This window comes from Sus scrofa, chromosome 5 (genome assembly GCF_000003025.6).
Source record: "Sus scrofa isolate TJ Tabasco breed Duroc chromosome 5, Sscrofa11.1, whole genome shotgun sequence".
NCBI lineage: Eukaryota > Metazoa > Chordata > Mammalia > Artiodactyla > Suidae > Sus > Sus scrofa.
In genome coordinates, this window is record NC_010447.5 from 44,276,772 (window position 1) to 44,296,924 (window position 20,153).

General features: G+C 36.7%; 1 protein-coding gene across 1 annotated transcript in view; it reads left to right on the forward strand.

Annotated features, from left to right (window-relative positions):
- Positions 1–20,153, forward strand: part of OVCH1 (ovochymase 1) — an 84,637-nt gene that overhangs the window by 48,518 nt on the left and 15,966 nt on the right. The window contains exons 19-23 of the mRNA XM_021092126.1: positions 1,579–1,803; positions 8,045–8,170; positions 9,863–9,998; positions 11,015–11,154; positions 17,261–17,386. Coding sequence (XP_020947785.1) covers positions 1,579–1,803; positions 8,045–8,170; positions 9,863–9,998; positions 11,015–11,154; positions 17,261–17,386 — 753 coding nt within the window. The remainder of the gene's footprint in view (positions 1–1,578; positions 1,804–8,044; positions 8,171–9,862; positions 9,999–11,014; positions 11,155–17,260; positions 17,387–20,153) is intronic.

The following is a 20,153-nucleotide window of genomic DNA, read 5'->3' on the forward strand; positions in this document are numbered from 1 at the left end:
CATCTGCAGCCAGGGATTGATTCCACATCCTCACAGACACTGTGTCTGTTTCTTAACCTACTGAGCCACAAAAGGAATCCAGTGCCAAAGTAAATTAATGCATGTAAAGGACTTAGAATAGGGATGGCATTACCTGTGATGAGGGTCAATAAGTGGTGGTGAAGGTAGTGATCATCAGTCTTTGAACCGTCCCTTTCAGACTGTTAGAAAATGAATGTGGTTAAAATGAAGAGAAGGTATTTTTCATTTGTATGTGTTCATAAATATTTATGCATGCCAAAGAACTTTTAACGTTTTACACATGAAAGGGTATGTTTTGTTTTAGTTCTATGAATATTCTATGAGAAAAAAATGTAAGGATTCTGCCATATTTAACACCCACCCACTCCCACCACTTGCTTTTAACACAAGGGAATGAATGAATCCTAGCAATGTTTTTTTAAGACATTTATAAAAAGCAGTGGCTGGTTGAGAATTCATAACTTTATATGATTTGATTCCCTTTTTAGGCAGGCTTGTCATTGAGGATTCACATGGAGAGGAAACAAAGATTAGAAAGACATATTGTGGGTCAGACTCTGAAAGACCTTGCAGTCTAGGCTAGTTGCTTTGAGAAAGGAAAGAACTTAATTCTTCTGTTTCAATCACTGTTTCCAGATTGGGGGGCATGGTGGAGGAAGATTTGAGACTAGGAAATCAGGCTACTCTAACATCAAAGTAGACCTAATAAATATCTGAGTTAGATCATAAGAGCCATATAAACGAAAAGGAAAAAATGCACCAAAGTAAATGAAGGCTAAGCAACTGAATGGGATCCTGAATTCTTGTAGCACTTCACTTCTGCTACTCTTCATCTCTACTGTTTATAAAAGTATATTGACCTCTGTGTCTCCTCAGTTAGAATGGTAATTTCTCTATTGCAGACCATGTATAACAAAATACATATTAGTTAACTAATACTCATCCACTGAAATGTGTTCTGTGAACACATTTGAGTATGGAATATTTCAGTTGTAATTTCTCAAAAGATTGTTGTCAAGGCAATAGACAGGGGTGAAGAAGGAAGAGCCAATGATGTCACCTGAAGGAGGAAAAGCCAATGACAGGGTCAGTGAGCCATAGAGCTCCTGGCATCTGCTGCCTGGCCAATATCTCTGCAGGTGCCAAAGCCACCCTTAGATTTAAGAACAAGTTGGGAATTCCCATTGTGGCTCAGCAGGTTGAGGACACAATTTTGTCTCCATGAGGATGTGGGTTTGATCCCTGGCCTCCCTCAGTGGGTTAAGGATCCAGTGTTGCCACAAGCTCCTGCATAGGTTGTAGCTGCAACTCTGGTTAGACCCCTGGCCCAGGAACTTCCATATGCCTCAGGTGTGGCCATAAAAATTTTTTTTAATTAATAAAATAAAAATAGGGCACATTAAATAGCATGCTCATTTTACTCAAGGACTTGTAACTGATAGTAATCAAATTTTCATTTTCTTTTTGCAAGCCTACATTATTCAAGTTTATGATAGAATCTCATTTTTCATTGCCTTATTAATTTGGTCCCTGGTGTCTCTGTGTTCTGAATTGTAGGCTGTTACTCTGAAGCGGAGCTTCAGGAACCCAGAGGCTTTTTTTCTTCTCCACTATACCCACTGGATTATCAAGGAAAGCTGGAATGTTCTTGGGTGCTCAGAGTCTTGCCAAATAGTATGGCAAAATTTACAGTTGAGTATCTGTCACTCCCTAAGTCTCACATGTGTCAAGATTCAGCTCTGACTATTTATGAAGAAAACCACAGTGAGAGAAAAATGTCAGGTAATATTTATGGGCATCTACACATTGTGCTGGGAGCCTTTTCTTTATAGGCAGTTTATGATCAAAGGGAGAGTTTGACTTGGTAATAATACCACCAAAATGTTGATTCATGTATTAGGAATGCCCTTTTTAGGCATATTTAATATTTTCAAAATTTGAATTTACAAAACAGGTATATTCAAGCTTGACCGAGTGCGCTTGTATGTGTGTTTAATCAGAAAAAATATGATAGAGCCCAGCTTTGTCAAACATACCAGAACCATGCCAGAATGCCAGAAATTTATGCTTGACAAAGGAGGGGTTAAGATGGTTAAAAATTGGGCAGGAGTGGGGATATGTTGAATTTTAAAATAAAGCAAAATATGCTAAAGGCTTTTAAAATGGCAAAATTAAAAAGATTTGCTGGGAGTTTCCATCGTGGCACAGTGGAAATGAATCCGACTAGGAACCGTGAGGTTGGGTGTTTGACCCCTGGCCTCGCTCAGTGGATTAAGGATCTGGCGTTGCTGTGAGCTGTGGTATAGGTTGCAGACATGGCTCGGATCTGGCATTGTTATGGCTGTGGTGCAGGCCAGCAGCTGTAGCTCCGAGTTAACCCATAGCCTGGGAACCTCCATATGCCACAGGCGAGTCTCTAAAAAGAAAAAAAAGAAAAAAAAAAAAAAAGATTTGTTAATAACATGCCTACTGTCATTTTATGTATGGGTAAATTCGTTTTTGTTCAACAAAACAAACTTGGCACCTCTTATTTGTATAGGTGTAATATAGGCTTTTTGTCTCTCAGTAAAGAGAAAGGTGAGAAGGTGTTGGAAATAATTTGGTTGATGGAAAGAAAAACAATTTAGGAGTTCTCACTGTGGCACAGTGGGTTTGGTCACTGCCATGGTATGGGTTCAATCCCTGGCCCTGAGCAATGGGTTAAAAAAATGATCCAGTGTTGCCACAGCTGTGGCTCAGATTCAGTCCCTCGCTGGGAACTTCTGTATGTTGTGGGTGCGGCTGGAAGTTTATGTGTTTACGGAATGCACACAAATGCACATGCTTGATTCAGGAGTATATGGAGGACAGGGAATTGCTTTAAGGGTGAGATTGTTTCCTTAGGGAAAGTTCTGAAAGATTGAATTATTGACTTAGGAGGCATACAAACATTTATTTAAAGAAACTTTGTTTAAAATGCTATCTCATTTAGACTACAGAGAAGATTGCTCACTGTCCTATCCACTTCGCGGAGTTCCCCCCTATGATCAGATCACCTCCTCCATCCACTTCAGTTAAAACGGCTCAAGGTGTTGTAGCTGAAATAAAATCCAGAATCCCTAGCAGGATCGTTTGCTTTCCTCTCCCTTAGCTCATCATGCTCTTACCTCTAGACCTTATCTACCTTCTCTCCTAGCTCTTCATCCATCTAGTCAAGTCTTGACTAGAATGTGCCTTCTTTTTTTCATTTTGACTTTTTTTATACAATGTTTTTATGGCATATGTAAGTTCCTGGGCCAGGGGTTGAACCTTCACTGCCACAGAGACAACACTGGATCCTTAGCCCACTGCACCACAGTGGGAATTCCTATACAATTTTTAAAGGGTACTTTCCACTTACAGTTATTATAAAATATTGGCTATATTCCCCATGTGGTACAATACATCCTTGAGCCTATCTTACATCCCATGGTTTGTGCCTCCCACGGCCCCACCCTTACATTGCACCCCACCTCCACTGGTGACCACTAATTTGTTCTCTATATCTGTGAGGCTGCCCCTTTTTTGTGATTTTCACTAGTTTGTGGTATTTTTCAGATTCCACATGTAAGTGATATTATATAGTTTTTGTGTTTTTCTAACTCATTTCTCTTGGCATAATGCCCTCTAAGTCCATCTATGTTTCTACAAATGGCAAAATTTTGTTCTTTTTTATGGCTGAGTAATATTCCCATTATATATATTACAAACACACAGACAGACACATCTTTATCCATTCATCTGTTGCTTCTATAGCTTGGCTATTGTAGATAGTGTTACTATGAACATTGGAGTGCATGCATCTCTTTGAATTCGTATTTTTGATTTTTTTTTTATTTTATTATACCCAGGAGTAGAACTGTTGGGTCATGTGGTAGTTCTATTTTTAGTTTTTTGAGAAACTTCCAAACTGTTTTCCACAGTGGCTGCCTCAGTGTGCAAGGGTTTCTATTTCTCCACATAGAATGTTTTTGAATATACCTTCCCAATGAGGCCAACCTGATGGATGTGACTTGCATCACCTCCCACCTCTGTACTTTTTAGTGTCTTTCTCTTGGCATTATCGTCTTCTAACCTATGGTATTATGTTTTCATGCCTGTGTCTTCCCTATTGATATGAGCTTTGTGAGGACTGAAACTTGTCTCTTCACTTTAAGAATCCCTAGTGCCTAGAACAGTGCCTAACACATGGGAAGCATTTAAAAAATGAGCAACTGACTGAAAGGTCACCTTCTCAACGAGGTCTTCTCAGTGTAAAGAAGCATCATCCTGGAGTTCCTATTGTGACTCATTGGGTTAAGAACCCAACACAGTCTCCATGAGGATGTGGGTTCCACCTCTGGCCTCGCTCAATGAGGTAAACGTCTGGTATTGTCACAAGCTGTGACATAGGTCACAAATGCGGCTTGGATCTGGCATTGCTGTGGCAATGGCATAGGCCTGCAGCTAGAACTCAGATCCGACCCCTAGCCTGGGAACTTCCATATGCTGTGGATGAAGCCATAGAAAAAAAATAAAGCATCATCATTTCCCTCCCACAGTCTTTTTCTATCTTATTACACTGGTTATCTCATTTGTTGCAGTGGTCTGTGTTTGAAATTATCTTCTTCATTTCTGACTAAAATGAAAGCATCATGAGAACAGGGATCTGGCTATTATGTTCCTGCCTGTATCTCCCCAAATTGGGATAATAGAGACTTAGAACATTTTTTTTTTTTACATGAATGCATACAGGTACATAATTCTTCAGAAAGACCAAATCAGTTTTCACTGACTTTAGCATAAATAAGATCCTCTTTTGCCATGCCCGTAACCTAATCAATTTAGCACACACTTTAAAATGTTTATCCTTAACGGGGATAAATATATTTTTATATATTGGTTAGTTATTTGCATTTTTATCATTCTTGTCTATTTTTAAAATTTTATCATTGCTCTTGTTATTGGTTTATAAGAGCTATAGATATAACAATTTTTCCTTTGTCATAAGTTACAAGTACTTATTCGTAGGATTGTCATTTGCCTTTATTTATTTAATTTATTTTTTGTCTTTTTAGGGCTACACCCACAACACATGGAGGTTCCCAGGCTAGGGATCAAATTGGAGCTGTGGCTGCCAGCCCACACTACAGCCACAGCATGCCAGATCTGAGCCATGTCTGCAAGCTACACCACAGCTCACAGCAATGCTAGATCCTTAACCCACTGAGAAAGGCCAAGGATTGAACCTGTGTCCTCATGGATATTAGACAGATTTGTTTCCACTGAGCCACGATGAGAACTTCTGTCATTTGCCTTTAAATGTTGGAGATTTATATGTGGTGTAAATATTTTAAAATTTACTAGTTTAAATATATCCATATGTATCCTTGATCTTTGATTTATCTCGTTGCTTTTATTTTTAAAAATTAATGTCCCAATATGAGATCAGAAATTTTTTAATTCAAAAAACCTTAATCCTGGTGAAATGTATTTTCTTGTATGGTAAAGTAGCCTTACGACTGCTTCTTTTTTTTGTTTTGTTTTTTAGAGCCACGCTTGCAGCATATGGAAGTTTCCAGGCTAGGGGTGGAATTGAAGCTGTGGCCGCCAGCCTACGCCACAGCCACAGCAACACCACATCCGAGCCACATCTGTGACCTATACCACAGCTCACAGCGACACCAGATCTTTGAACTCACTGAGAGAGGTCAGGGATTGAACCTGCATCCTTTTGGATCCTAGTCAGGTTTGTTAACTGCTGTCCACAAAGGGAACTCCCACTACTGCTTCTTTAAAAAAAAATTTTTTTTCCGCTCTTGTTTATAGCTATCTTTATCGTATACCAGATTGTTATAATGAAAGAAGTGACTTTTGGGAAAACTTGCCTTTATCATTATTACCTACTGCTTGACTTTGTTGTGGATTAACTGGGGATCCCCTATAATTTTTCAACCTAGCATTTTTTGGTTTGAAATTGTCAGTTTGAAACTTATGGAATTGTTCTGCCCTTCAGATGATAGCTAGCAGAATTGTAAGACTATGATAGAAATTTTACCTCTTACTCAAGTCGGATAGTATTTGTACGCTGTAAAGTTCTATGTTCTTCCCTGTGGGAGCCAGCAATCATTCAAGAACTGCATTCATCTTTACTTGCTACAAATAAACATTTGATCATTCTTCAAACAGGATTTCAACATAATTTACCCTAATAGGTTATGCCAACTACTGCTTTTTCTTCTTGTGTATCTTCTCTCTTCCTTCCTCCCTACAGATAAATGGGGAGGATCTACTGTGGGCTAGGGATTGAATCTTCTTGTTTGTGGGCATCCAGTAGTGAACAAAATGAACAACAACAACAAAAAAATTCCCCCCCTGCCAATCTTATTTTCTAGTGGGGAGAGGACACATAATATAGTAAAATGTGTAATATATTAGAGACAAAGGATGAGGGGAATGAGGTGGGAAGGGAGAGAAGAAGTCTCTGGGATGCAGGTGCCATACAGTTGTGGGCAGTATAATCAGCAGAAGTCTTTCTGAGCCAGTGATATTTAAATTAATGTTACAGGAGTTCCCTGGTGGCCTTGCGGTTAAAGATTCAGCATTGTCATGGCTGTAGCTCAGCTTTGATTCCTGGTCCAGGAACTTCCACATGCCACATGTGTAGCCAAAAAATAAAAACAAATAAATAAATATTACTGAGGGATACTGAATTATTCTTAATAGTAGATGGGTTTGAGTCTACGAAACTCATAGTTTCTTTCTATAACTTTTTTTTCTTTTTTCAGGACCGCACTTGCGGCACATGGAAATACCCAGGCTAGGGGTTGAACAAGAGCTACAGCTGCTGGCCTACACCATAGCCACAGCAACTCAGGATCTCAGCCAAATCTGCAACCTACACCACAGCTCACCGCAATGCTGGATCCCTGACCCACTGAGCAGAGCCAGGGATTGAACCTGAATTCTCATGGATACTAGTTGGATTTGTTTCTGCTGTGCCCCAATGGGAACGCCTCCTTTTTATATCTTCTTAATCAGGCCTCTGAATCATTTTAGAATTATGGTTATAATGTTCCTTTCTATCTTTGACTTATGTTCTCAAGGTAAAACAATCAAAAGAAGATTGGCTGTAGGGAAAGAATAAATTTTCGAGTAGAAAAAGGTTTTCTTCATTGGTTTTTCACAGTTACATACTTTTTAATAAACATGTTACTTTTCTAGGAGAAAAATGGCACATCAGCATCATTTTAAAGACAAGGTAGAAGTTCCCATTGTGGCTCATCAGGTTAAGAACCTGACATCATGTCTCTGAGGATGTGGATTTGATCCCTGGCCTCACTCTGTGGGTTAAGGATTTGACATTGCTGCAAGCTGCAGTGCAGGTTGCAGATGTGGCTTGGATCTGGTTTTGCCATGGCTGTGCCATAGGCCTGCAGCTGCAGTTCCAATTCAGCCCCTACCCTGGGAATTTTCATATGCTGTAGGTGCTGCTATAAAAAGGGGGAAGAAAAGTAAGGTAATTAATTTGCTACCTACTGTCCTTCAAGGGAGCAATGTGACCTAGTAGACTGTAATAGGTAATTGGGTTTACGGTCCTAGCTTCAGATTCTGACTCCCCATCTCACCAATCTGTGACTTTGGGGGGTTCTGGAATTCTGTTGGTCATTTTGCAGAATAGAGTTTAAGTAATTGCTGTGTATAAACTAGAGAAACTGTTAAATCTTCTTCTTCTACTTCTGCTTCTGCTTTTTTTAGGGCTGCATGTGTGGCATATGGAAGTTCCCAGGCTAGGGTCAAATTAGAGCTGCAGTTGAGAGCCTATGCCACAGCCACAACAACACAGGATCCAAGCCACGTCTGTGACCTACACCACAGCTCACAGCAATACTGGATCCTAAACCCATTGGGAGAGGCCAGAGATCAAACTCCATCCTCATGGATACTAGTCAGGTTCATTACTGCTGAGCCACAACACGAACTCCTTTTTTTTTTTTTTTAATCAAATTTAATTTTTTCAACCTAGGTGAATTATGTGGAAGAAGACTTTACCCAATGATTTTCATGAGCTCTGGACCACTGGTGAGGGTAACATTTCATTCCCATGTGCAAGGTGCTTTTGGCATACGTTATATTGTTTTTAGAGTCCAAGGTATGTTTGATTTAAAAGATTTACAAAATTAAAAATCACTGTTTTTCTTTTTAGGAATATTTCAAAACATATGAAAAAATTATGTTTCTGTGAGTAATAAGTTTATGATTAAATGGAAAATCTAAGTGATCTGAGATTGGTCAGGTCCAAGAGAAAAACTATTCAGTAAATGACTTGATTGACTTATAAGTCATTTAGAATTGTGGTTTATGGACATGGGTAAGATATATTAACTGCAAAATAATATTTTTATTGTGATTTTATAGCACAGTATGCTTTTTTTCTGCAGCCATAATTCTTGCGGCTTGAAAGATTTGGGTTCTAAATCTTTTTTTTTTTTTTTTTGCTTTTTGCTTTTTAGGGCCACATCTGAGGCATATGAAGGTTCCCAGACTAGGGGTCGTATAGGAGCTGTAGCTGCCGGCCTACGCGACAGCCACAGCAATGTGGGATCTAAGCCATATCTTCAAGCTACACCACAGTTCACTGCAACACCAGATCCTTAACCCACTGAGCAAGGTCAGGGGTGGAACCCAAAACCTCATGGTTGCTAGTTGAATTCGTTTCTGTTGTGCCACAATGGGAACTCCCTGGGTTCTAAATCTTAGCTGGCTGAATAGCTCTGGACATTTCATTATCTCTGTATCAGACTTTTCTTCATATTATAATAATAAAAGTTTAGAATGAGTTTTGAAAAGAAACTTAACAAATAGTAGATGCTTGCATTATAAATGTAAATCTATGCAACTCAGGGTTATCAGATGGCATTTTCAAACATGTAATTAGTGAAGCATTTTGACTCTTGATGAGCATAGGTAACCAAAAACCAGTTCCTCTCCTTGGCACTGAAAAGCATTGCAGAGATACATTTGGAAAAAAAGTTAAGTGAGTAATAAAAGAAAAGCATGCACACCATATGAAATTTTTTTCCTAAAGAACTGTATTTAGAATATTGCTTTTAACAAATATCATATGATATCACTTATATGTGGAATTGAAGATAAGATCCAAATGAATTTATTCACAAAATAGAAACAGACTCACAGACATAGGAAACAAACGTATGGTCACTAAAGGGGAGGGGCGTCAGGAAAGGATAAATTAAGAGTTTGGGATTAGCAAATACAAACTACTGCATATAAAATAGATAGACAACAAGGTCCCACTGTACAGCACAGGGAACTATAATCAGTATCCTAATAAATCATCATAGAAAAGAATATGAAAAAGTATGTATATATATATATTCTTCATATATAAGAATATATATCTATATATTTAATTGAAGTATAATTGATTTACAGTGTTGTGTTAGTGTCTGGTATATAGCAGAGTGATTCAGGTATACACAAGAAATGAACACAGCATTGTAAATCAATTATACTTCAATTAAAAATTTTTAAAAAATAAAATTGCTTTTAGATGGAATTGTACAGGGAACCTGTATTATCTATAGTTATTGCACGTTATTTTCCTTAGACCCTGGGCTATGCCAAAAACAATACCTTTGAGAAAAGTGCTGGCTTTCTGTATCTTTTGAATGTTTCAGATAGAACATTTTTAGTTAAACCAGCTACCTCCTGTTAACTTTTTTCTAAAACAGGGAGGAAAGCTGACAGCTCTAATCTGAAAAGGCAGATAACAAGCTTCTTAAAAATCAGTTTTACCTCGTTCCCTTTTCTTTATTTCTAGGTCCAAAAGGCGGTAAAAGGACCAGATTTCTTCAGAGTTCAAACCAAGAGCTGGTGGTCACTTGTGAGGATGCTCTTCTGACCAAACCAGCAGGAATCATACAAATCCCAAGATATTTTCAGAGAACCACTAGGAGGTGAGGAGGAATGTTTACTATGACAAAAGAAGTTTGTTAATGATCACTTGACAAGCAGCGACATGTGGTTTTTAGTTAAGGCATTATTTTTCACCTCTTTCCCTTGGACAACAGACTTTGAGATAAACTCTGATCTGAGGCCTTCAGTATATGAAAACCATTTGTAAGATGACCCTGTTGATAAATTGTACTTCCCCAACAAAAGAGACCATTTATTAGGTAAAGTGGAAAGCTAAATCTCTATCAAAACGTTTTAGAGATTGAAATAGTGTATGTAAAACTCTGGTACAGAGTACATAGTGAATAAATAGATTTTTTAAAAATTTTTTCTTCTTTTTGTCTTTTTAGTGCTGCGCCCATGACATATGGAGGTTCCCGGGCTAGGGGTCCAATTGGAGCTGTAGCCGCTGGCCTACACCACAGCCACAGCAATGCTAGATCCAAGCCACATCTTTGACCTACACCACAGCTCATGCAACGCTGGATGATTAACTCACTGAGTGAGGCCAGATATCAAACCTGCATCCTCATGAATACCAGTCAGATTCATTTCCTCTGAGCCATGATGGGAACTCCAATAAATAGTTCTTAAAATGCCACAGTGAAAAGAGAACGCTCTCTGAATTAAATATTAGAATAAATTTGAAGTGAGAAAAACAAAAAGTGAGGTTCATGCAGTATCAATCGTAAGTGAATTTATATGATTTGGGGAAGTTTGGGGCAAGAATACTTGCTTGACTCTCTTATAGATGGCCTATCTGAACATAGAATATTACAATTGAGTGACCAACCATTCACCACAAGGGTGAGCTTAGTTAAAACTTTTGACAAATTCAGTCTTACAGACTATTTTTCATTGCTCTAATTTAAGTAGAAACCTTTCTTTTACCTAAGCACAAAAAAGCAGGGAGTTCCTGACAGGGATTCACTGAGTGATGCATTAGATTCTGAACCAAGTAAATAACAATATATGCTATTTAAAAGTCATTTCTGACTTTCTTTCATCTGTACCATAGCTGCCACTGGAGATTATTAGCCCCATTAAATCACATCATTCGCCTGGATGTTATCAACTTCCAGCTGAAACCAGTGCCCTTGGCCTGTCAGGGTCACCTGTGGGTTTATGAAGGATTTGGATCAGACAGAAAATTAATAGGTAACTAATTTCCCATGAAGAACTATACTGTTGCTTTTCTTTCATAAAATATTCTTAGAACATTTTATATTCAGTATGTGAATTACAGATGATAGAAATGAATCTCTGCTTATGTGGCAATGAAATAATCTTACTGTTACTATTTTTTATATTTATAATTGAGAGTCACCTAACACTCTCTGGTTACATTAAAATAACACCCAATTGTATGCTGTTTATTTGGGTCATACCTAGATTAAACTTACCCAGAAACACTAAAAATCAAGGATGAATAAACCTCTTACCTCTTAGACGACTGTAACGAAAAGAATCGAGAGTATAATATTAATCAGGCAAAATAATGTTCACAGAAAAGGCATTAAATGGGTGTATTAGATAACAGGTGAAAACATGATTACTGTGACTTAATTTTATTATTCTGAAAGAGATCCAGAGGGATGCAGAAATCCACAGAGATGCTCAACAGTTCAAATCTGTGAAGACTGGCATTACTGCAGTTCTCCTGGCCTTTTCCTAATGGTTCCATAATGGCTCTACCATTGTCATTATTACACTGGAGAAAAAGGAAGAAGCAGCACAGGGAAAGATTATCACTGCAGAGAAAGCAAATATGTTTTCAAGAATCCTATCCCATATTTAAGTCACTTTGGCCAAATGTGTCACTTGCCCATACCTGACTGGGAGATGACTAGAGAAAAGGGGAATGGTAATGGGATTTGGGCTGGCTGACCAACGTTACCCAATTAGACAGGATCTATCAGTCTAGAATTCTGGAATCTGATCATCCTGGCTATAGATCGTATGCAGCTCTACCACATAGTAATTCAGTAACTATGGGAATGTTCCCTAAGCTTTCTAAGGGTCACCGTACTTATTTGTGACATGAAGATAATCTACCTGTAACTTTTCATGTGATTGATAAGAGACATCCCACCATCACTACCACACACACATACGTGGGCATTATAAGGTCCCAATTTCCTTAAGCCAGAGATACATATGCCTGATGAAACAAGGTGACAACCCAGATGGAGAGGATGTGTGGCACTTTGCTGGCCTTTAACTCTCTGCAAAGGACCCGGATGCCAGTGCCATTCTCCTACTTAGGCAGAGTCCTGCCAGAGTTGATAAAATAGTCAGTTGCTAAACCACTGTCCCTTCATTCTTTGAACTTGCATTACCATCCCTGAAGTGGATACACTAACAATCTTTGTGTTTCTGCTTAAGGGAATGTAAGTAAACATGGAACTTTCCTGGTTCCTGAGTCAACTTAGCATCAACAAGGCCATATATAGCTTCTAGTGGGGAGAGTGTGGCATCTAGGCATCTAGTGTATCCTTGGAAATTATCTCTTCTTCTTGCTTTCTTGCCTTACAAAACACCTATTACTTTGCCATATGAGGTTACTTTGAGAATTAAATGAAAGAATGCATGTTAAGCACTCTTGCAAAAGCAACCAAGCTTCTGTATTTGAATTGGAAATATGCATTTTAATTCCTATTCTTAAAATTGTGCTGCTTAGAAGAAAAGATTAGACTGTTGTTTCCCTGTTACCTCTCCTTCAATGAGTTGTCAGAGAAAGCATGGTTTAGAAGAACAAAGAAATAAATAAAAAGGGAGAAAGAATACATTAGTTCTGTCAGTTATAATTTATGATATTAATGAACTATATATCTATGATTCTTTACTTTGAATTTGTTCCTTACTTAGAATTTGTTCATAAAACACAAGTACTATTTCCTCTTTTTCCACAAAAAGCTTTGTTATTCTATTTCAATTTTTGTAGCCTATAGGGGTTAACTCAGTTTTGGGGGTCAGTAGATTACTGAATGAATATTTTAAATATAATCAACTATGCTATATCCCAAGAATTCAAGAACAGTTTAATATTTAAAATGTATTATGTATCTTATAACTAAGTCAAATTAGGAAAAATAGAGATAAATTATGTCCTTTAAACCATCCCAGTAGAAATTAGTTAAAAGATATAATGGAAAAATCACTTCAATTACAATCAACAACAAAATCCTTGTAACTAGGTGTAACCTTAAAATGAAATGTGAGATTTCACCGACACAGATCTGAAGAGAAAAAAGTACCATGTTCCAAAACTGGAAGATAAAATTAACATTAATGTACTCCCAATTAATTTATAAATATAGCAAACCCCAGCAAAATCCCAGTGGGAATTATTTCAGAGAGTGAGGAAGAAATTGATAATAAGTCTGAATTTTATCCTTAAATAAAACTAGCTGAAAATGTTTTTTTGGGAAAAAAATGACCAGATGATGAAGTGAATTATTGGTATTAAAACATAGTTTGGAGTTCCTGTCGTAGCTCAGTGGTTAACAAATCCGACTAGGAACCATGAGGTTGCAGGTTCAATCCCTGGCCTTGCTCAGTTGGTTAAGGATACAGCATTGCCGTGAGCTGTGGTATAGGTTGCAGACTTGGCTCGGATCCCACGTTGCTGTGGCTCTGGCGTAGGCCAGTAGACCCCGATTAGACCCCTAGCCAGGGAACCTCCATATGTCAAGGGTGCGGCCCTAGAAAAGACAAAAAGGACCAAAAAACAAAACAAAACAAAACATACTTTAACTATATCCAATTACTTGTGATGGAACAGGATGGAAGATAAATATATATGTATAGCTGGGTCACTTTGCTGTACAGCAGAAATTGGCAGAACATTGTAAATCAACTATAATAATAATAATAATAATAATAATAAACAGAGTTTAAGAGAATTTCCTTTGTGGATCAGCAGGTTAAGAATCTGACTAGTATCCATGAGGATGCGGGTTTAATCCCTGGCCTCACTCCGTAGGTTAAGGATCTGGCATTACCTTGAGCTGTGATTTAGGTCACAGATGTGGCTCAGATCTGGCATTGCTGTGGCTATGGCCTAGGCCTGCAGCTGCAGCCTCCAATTGGACTCCTAGCCTGGGAACTTACATATGCCACAAGTGTGGTTCTAAAAAAAAAAAAAAAAAAAAAAAAAAGCCCATCTTTAAAACAATGATAATTATAATAGAATAGGGAGTTCCCTTCTGGCCTATGGGTGAAGCCAAAAGAATAAGAAACCAAAAACAAACAAACAAAACCAGGGGTAGTACTAGTATAAGAAGAAACACACATGAGTGGAAATAAATAGACCAGAAAGGACCCCAGAACTTATGTCATTGATATGTGATAAATCTGGCATTACAGATGAGGAAAAAATACAAATTATATTCTCCAACACAGAACAGTTGATTAAAGCGTTAAGCATTTTTCTTAAGCCATTAAAAGTTTTTTAAAAAATAGGCAATTATCTTGGTTATGGATGGAAAAGGACCCTCTCATGTAAAAGCAATTGAAGACAGTGGGAAATTATCAATAAATTCCTGTATAACTAAAAAGTTTTCTTCTTTAACAGAAATAAAATTAAAAAGCAAGTAACACATTTAGGATTTTCAAAAACTGAGAAATGTTTAAGGTAATTAATGTAGGGAATTTTTACAAACTGTTGACCCGAAGCATTTTAAAAAACAAAAGACACTGGATTAATCTTAGCCTCTTTTGACAGATAAGAAAAGTTAATGAATATTTACATTATCAGTTGCCATACAATCTAAATTAAATCTCTCTCTATTTTGTCTCTTGTCACAGTGACTATTGACCCTCTGGCCATATGTTTACTAAAAGGGCAATTTTCCTGAGATAGTGAAAAGCTTACTAGTTTCTAGATTGTTCACTTGAAGCTATGAACACACTGGAACTCATGTTACAGCAAACTGCCTTTGTTAGAGTATCTGTTTCAGAAGTTCCTGCCGTGGTGCAGCGGAAACAAATGTAACTAGGAACCATGAGGTTGTGGGTTTGATCCCTGGCCTTGCTCAGCGGGATAAGGATCTGATGTTGCTGTGAGCTGTGGTATAGGTCGCAGACGCAGTGTGATCAGTTAAACTTAGAAATGGTTTGTCTTAGGAAGCAGATTTGGATTATCAACCTTATCATGATTAACTCTGATGAAACAATCATAAAGCACAGGTATATTCTTTCAGAATTAAGAGGATCCCTAATATAAAAAAAAAGTTTTAAATAGAACCATAAACAAGAGTTTAACCAGTTAATTTTAAAACACAATCCAGAATTACTCTGTTTTCCTAAATATACTTTAATAGAAAAATAGGCAAGTAATTCTCATAATGTATGAGAAAAAATAGCTCTCTCTTTTTCTTCCTTCCTTCCTTTCTTGCTTTTGCTTTTGCTTTTGCTTTGTAGGGCTGCACAAGTGGAATGTGGAAGTTCTCAGGCTAGAGGCAGAATCAGAGCTGCAGCTGCTGGCCTATGCCACAGCCATAGCAACGTGGGATCTGAGCCTCATCTGCAACCTACAGCACAGCTCACAGCATTGCCAGATCCCCAACCCACTGAGTGAGGCCAGGGATTGAACCCTTATCCTCATGGATACTAGTTGGATTCATTTCCTCTGTGCCACAATAGGAACTCCCCAAAAATAACCTCTTTAAAACAGAAATGAGAAAAAAATCTTACCTGCTTCATTGACAAAAATATTTTGAAGAGTGATTGTACTTAGTAAATAAAATGCAGTGTAACAGATATTTTCGTTTTGTTGAGGTAAATGTATAATATGCTTTCTAAAGGGAGATACACAAATGTATTTTGAAAGCTATAAAACCTTTTAATTTTTTATTAATTGTCATTTTACTGCATAAAACATTTTATTCAGGGTTTCTACTTTTAGCCATACTTATAAAAATATGTTTTACATTTATCTGAAAGATATTCATTAGGCTAGCATTATGTATGATAATGGTCAAAAAATCCAGGATCTAAATAGGAAATTAAGAAAAACAATAGTGAATCCATAGGATAAAATATTACGCAGCCATTAAATGTTTTCACCTAACATGTGCTATTAAGTGAATCCTGCATGTGCTATTAAGTGAAAAGATTTTAATGAAAAAGTCCATAGTATAATTTAAATTTTTTAAAATGGTGCTGTATATGATTAAAATAAAGGGAGACACACCAATGTGTTTAAGTAGATATTTTAAGATTGCAGGATTATAGCAATTATATATTAAATTCTCTAAATGTTCTTCAGTAAACAAACAGTCTAATCTTAAAGAAAGCTATAAAAAACAAAAGATGAAAGAAGAGTGTTTTGCTCTAGAAGTTGAATTAGATTCATAGGGTAGAAGTTACAGAGAACTTCATGACAGTTCTGGCTCACAAGAGGGAGAAGCATCTGTAAATACCAGTTTCTATCATCTTCTGAAGGATGCTTTTTTGTGTGTCTTTTTAGGGCATATGGAAGTTCTGGGGCTGGGGCAAATCAGAGCTGCAGCTGCTGGCCTAACCACAGACACAGCAGTGCCAAATCCGAGCTGCATCTGTGACCTATACCACAGCTCAAGGCAAAGCCGGATCCTTAACCCACTGAGTAAGACCAGGGATTGAACGTGCATCCTCATGGATACTAGTCGGGTTCTTAACCTGCTGGGCCACAATGGGAACTCCTGAAGGATGCTTTAGAAATCCAGGGGTAATGGATGGTTGAGCAAAACTATTACTAATTAGCCCTAAGAATCTGAGTCATAGGAGACCTCTAAAACTATTGCCTGAAAATTTCATTGAGACCAGCTAGTCATTTTAACTTTCATGTCAGTCACTGTACCCTGCCTCCTATTCATTTACTATGCTGTGGATAAATGAAGGTTTTGTGTAGCTGAGGCCCAAATATCTCCCTTCTATACAGTTATTTTTAGTCTGGTGACAAAAATAACTTTTAGTTCCCTCATGAGCTAGCTAGACCATGTTACCTTCTTTATATTATATAGCTTTAAAATAATAAGTATTTTAGGCGTTATAAGAACTGGGTACAGTGTCCTAGTTGGTTCTCAGAACTTACGCTCGGAAACGAACATTTCTCTCTGTTCTAATTATGTTTTATTTTGCTTAATTTTTCCTATTCTTATATTGTTGGAAGTGGATATGGTATAAATTTGTTTTTAGAAAAGGGTTTTTTTTCCTTTTACTTTGCTCAATATCCTTTGCCTTGATAAATAGTAAGAATTTGTGGGGGTTTTTTGGCTAGGAAACCTATGCGAAGGAGATTCACCTTCATTAAAATCGCATGGTCCTCGTATGATGTTGATTCTCACATACAATGTCAGTTTGGCTACGGAAGAATTTTCTTTGAGATATTCTTTTCATATTTCTGGTAAGTTTATTACTTTTTTCATATTTGTTTATGCATATGTTTTTGTTTTATTGTGGTTTATTACAAAATATGTTTACCATACTAAGTGAAGTGAGTCAGAAAGAGACAAATACCATATGATATCATTTATATGTGGAATCTAAAATATGACACAAATGCAAACACCTACAGTCAATTAATCTTCTGCAAAGGAGGCAAGAAATTAAAGTGGGAACAAAATAGTCTTTTCAGCAAGTGGTACTGGGAAACCTGGACAGCCACTTGTATATCAATGAAACTGGAACACACCCTCACACCATGCACAAAAATAAACTCAGAATGGCTTAAAGACTTAAATATAAGGCAAGACACCATCCAACTCCTAGAAGAGAACATAGCCAAAACATTCTCTGACATCATCCTTACAAATGTTTTCTCCAGTCAGTCTCCCAAGGCAACAGAAATAGAAGCAAAAATAAACAAATGGGACCTAATGAAACTGATAAGCTTTTGCATAGCAAAGGAAACCATAAAAAAAACTAAAAAAGACAACCTTTTTTTTTGGGGGGGGGAAATAGTTTCAAATGATGTAACTGACAAGGGTTTAATCTCTAAAATACACAAACAACTTACACAACTCAACAGAAGAAAAACCAACAACCCAGTGGAAAAATGGGCAAAAGACCTGGACAGACATTTCTCCAAAGAAGATATATAGATGACTAACAGTCACATGAAAAAATGCTCAACATCACTGATTATTAGAGAAATCCAAATCAAATCTACTCTGAGGTACCATCTCACACCAGTCAGAATGGCCATCATTAACAGATCAACAAAGAATAAATGTTGGAGAGGGTGTGGAGAAAAGGGCACGCTCCTTCACTGATGGTGGGGATGTAAATTGGCACAACCAGTATGGAAAACAGTATGGAAGTACCTCAGAAAACTAAATATAGAACTACCATATGACCCAACAATCCCACTCTTGATCATATATCCAGACAAAACTTTCATTGAAAAAGATGCATGCACCCGTATGTTCATTGCAGCACTATTCACAATAGCCAGGACATGGAAACAACCTAAATGTCCATTGACAGATGAATAGATTAAGAAGATGTGGTATACATATACAATGGAATACTACTCAGCCATAAAAAGAACAAAAGAATGCCATTTGTAGCAACATGGATGGAACTAGAAACGCTCATCCTGAGTGAAGTAAGTCAGAAAGAGAAAGACAAATACCATATGATATCACTTATATCTAGAATCTAATATATGGCATTAATGAAACTTTCCACAGAAAACAAAATCATAGAGAACAGACTTGTGGTTGCCACGGGGAAGGGAGTGGGATGGACTTGGAGTCTGGGGTTAATAGATGCAAACTATTGCATTTGGAGTAGATAAGCAGTTGTGATGGAGCATGATGGAGGATAATAGAAAAAGACTATATATATTCTTTTAAAGTAATATATGTATATATGACTATATGTGTGTGTGTGTGTATGACATATATATGACTATATAAACATATGTATGACTATCATATATATAGTCATACATATACATATTCTTTTAAGAGAGTATGTATAAAAATATATATATGTATGGCTGGGTCACTTTGCTATACAGTAGAAACTGAAAGAACACTGTAAATCAACTATAATGGAAAAAATAAAAATCATATAAAAAGATATTTGGATATATAATAAAATCTTTAATAAAAAATAAAATATGATACAAATGGATTTATCTATGAAAAAGAAACAAAATCACAGATGTAGAGAACAGACTTTTGGTTGCCAAGGGGAAGGGGGATGTGGGAGAGGGTTGGATTGGGAGTCTGGGTTAGCAGATGCAAACTATTATGTATAGAATGGATAAACAACAATGTCCTACTCTATAGCACATTGAAACTATATTCAATATCCTGTGATAAACCATAAAGGAAAATAATATACTAAAAAATGTATGTATATGTATAACCAAATCACTTTGCTGAACAGCAGAAATTAACAAAACATTGTAAATCAATTATATTTCAATTAAAAGAAAAATATGTGTTATCTAATAAATTGTCAGTTTTGAATTCTTTCATTTGTCCACTTTAGGGGAAAAAAATATTTAAGGTTGTGATTTCTGTTATTTGTGGAGGGGCTCAAGTTAAACCTCTGTAAAGCATAAGATTGATGAGATTTTTCATTTTTTCTTATAGCATTTAATAATTTCATCAAATTTTCTGTATATTTGGAATATTATAGCAATATGGTAGAATACTTTTATCCCTAGCCTAAAAGTTTCAAGTAATTTTTCCATTTCAAAATTAGTTTCCTTACTCTACAAGTATTAAGAGTAATTAATTCTTTTTTAAACTTGTTTGGTATATATCAGTTGTAACCAGATTATTGAACATATGCTTTATCTAATGCTCCTATAGTTTAGGTGACAATATTGATAGCATTACGAAAATTGAGAACTATTGCAAATTATGGAAACTGGGTATTATGGAGAAAACGTTTGCAATTATGCTGAATTCTGAGTAGTTATTAAAATTGCTCTAACCGCTAGTTCATACCCATTTAAAATGTAATTGGAATACAATTGGAGAGGTGTTTCTATAAAATGTACTTTACTTTTTTAGTCTGGTAATGTGAAAAATGTTAGATGGAGATAACTAAGAAGACGTATCAAGTTCAAGTCATATGAGTCAAAGTATACCTTAAGGGGCTAACATAAATAAAATGAGTAAAATCTCACATCTTTATTCAGACTATCAATG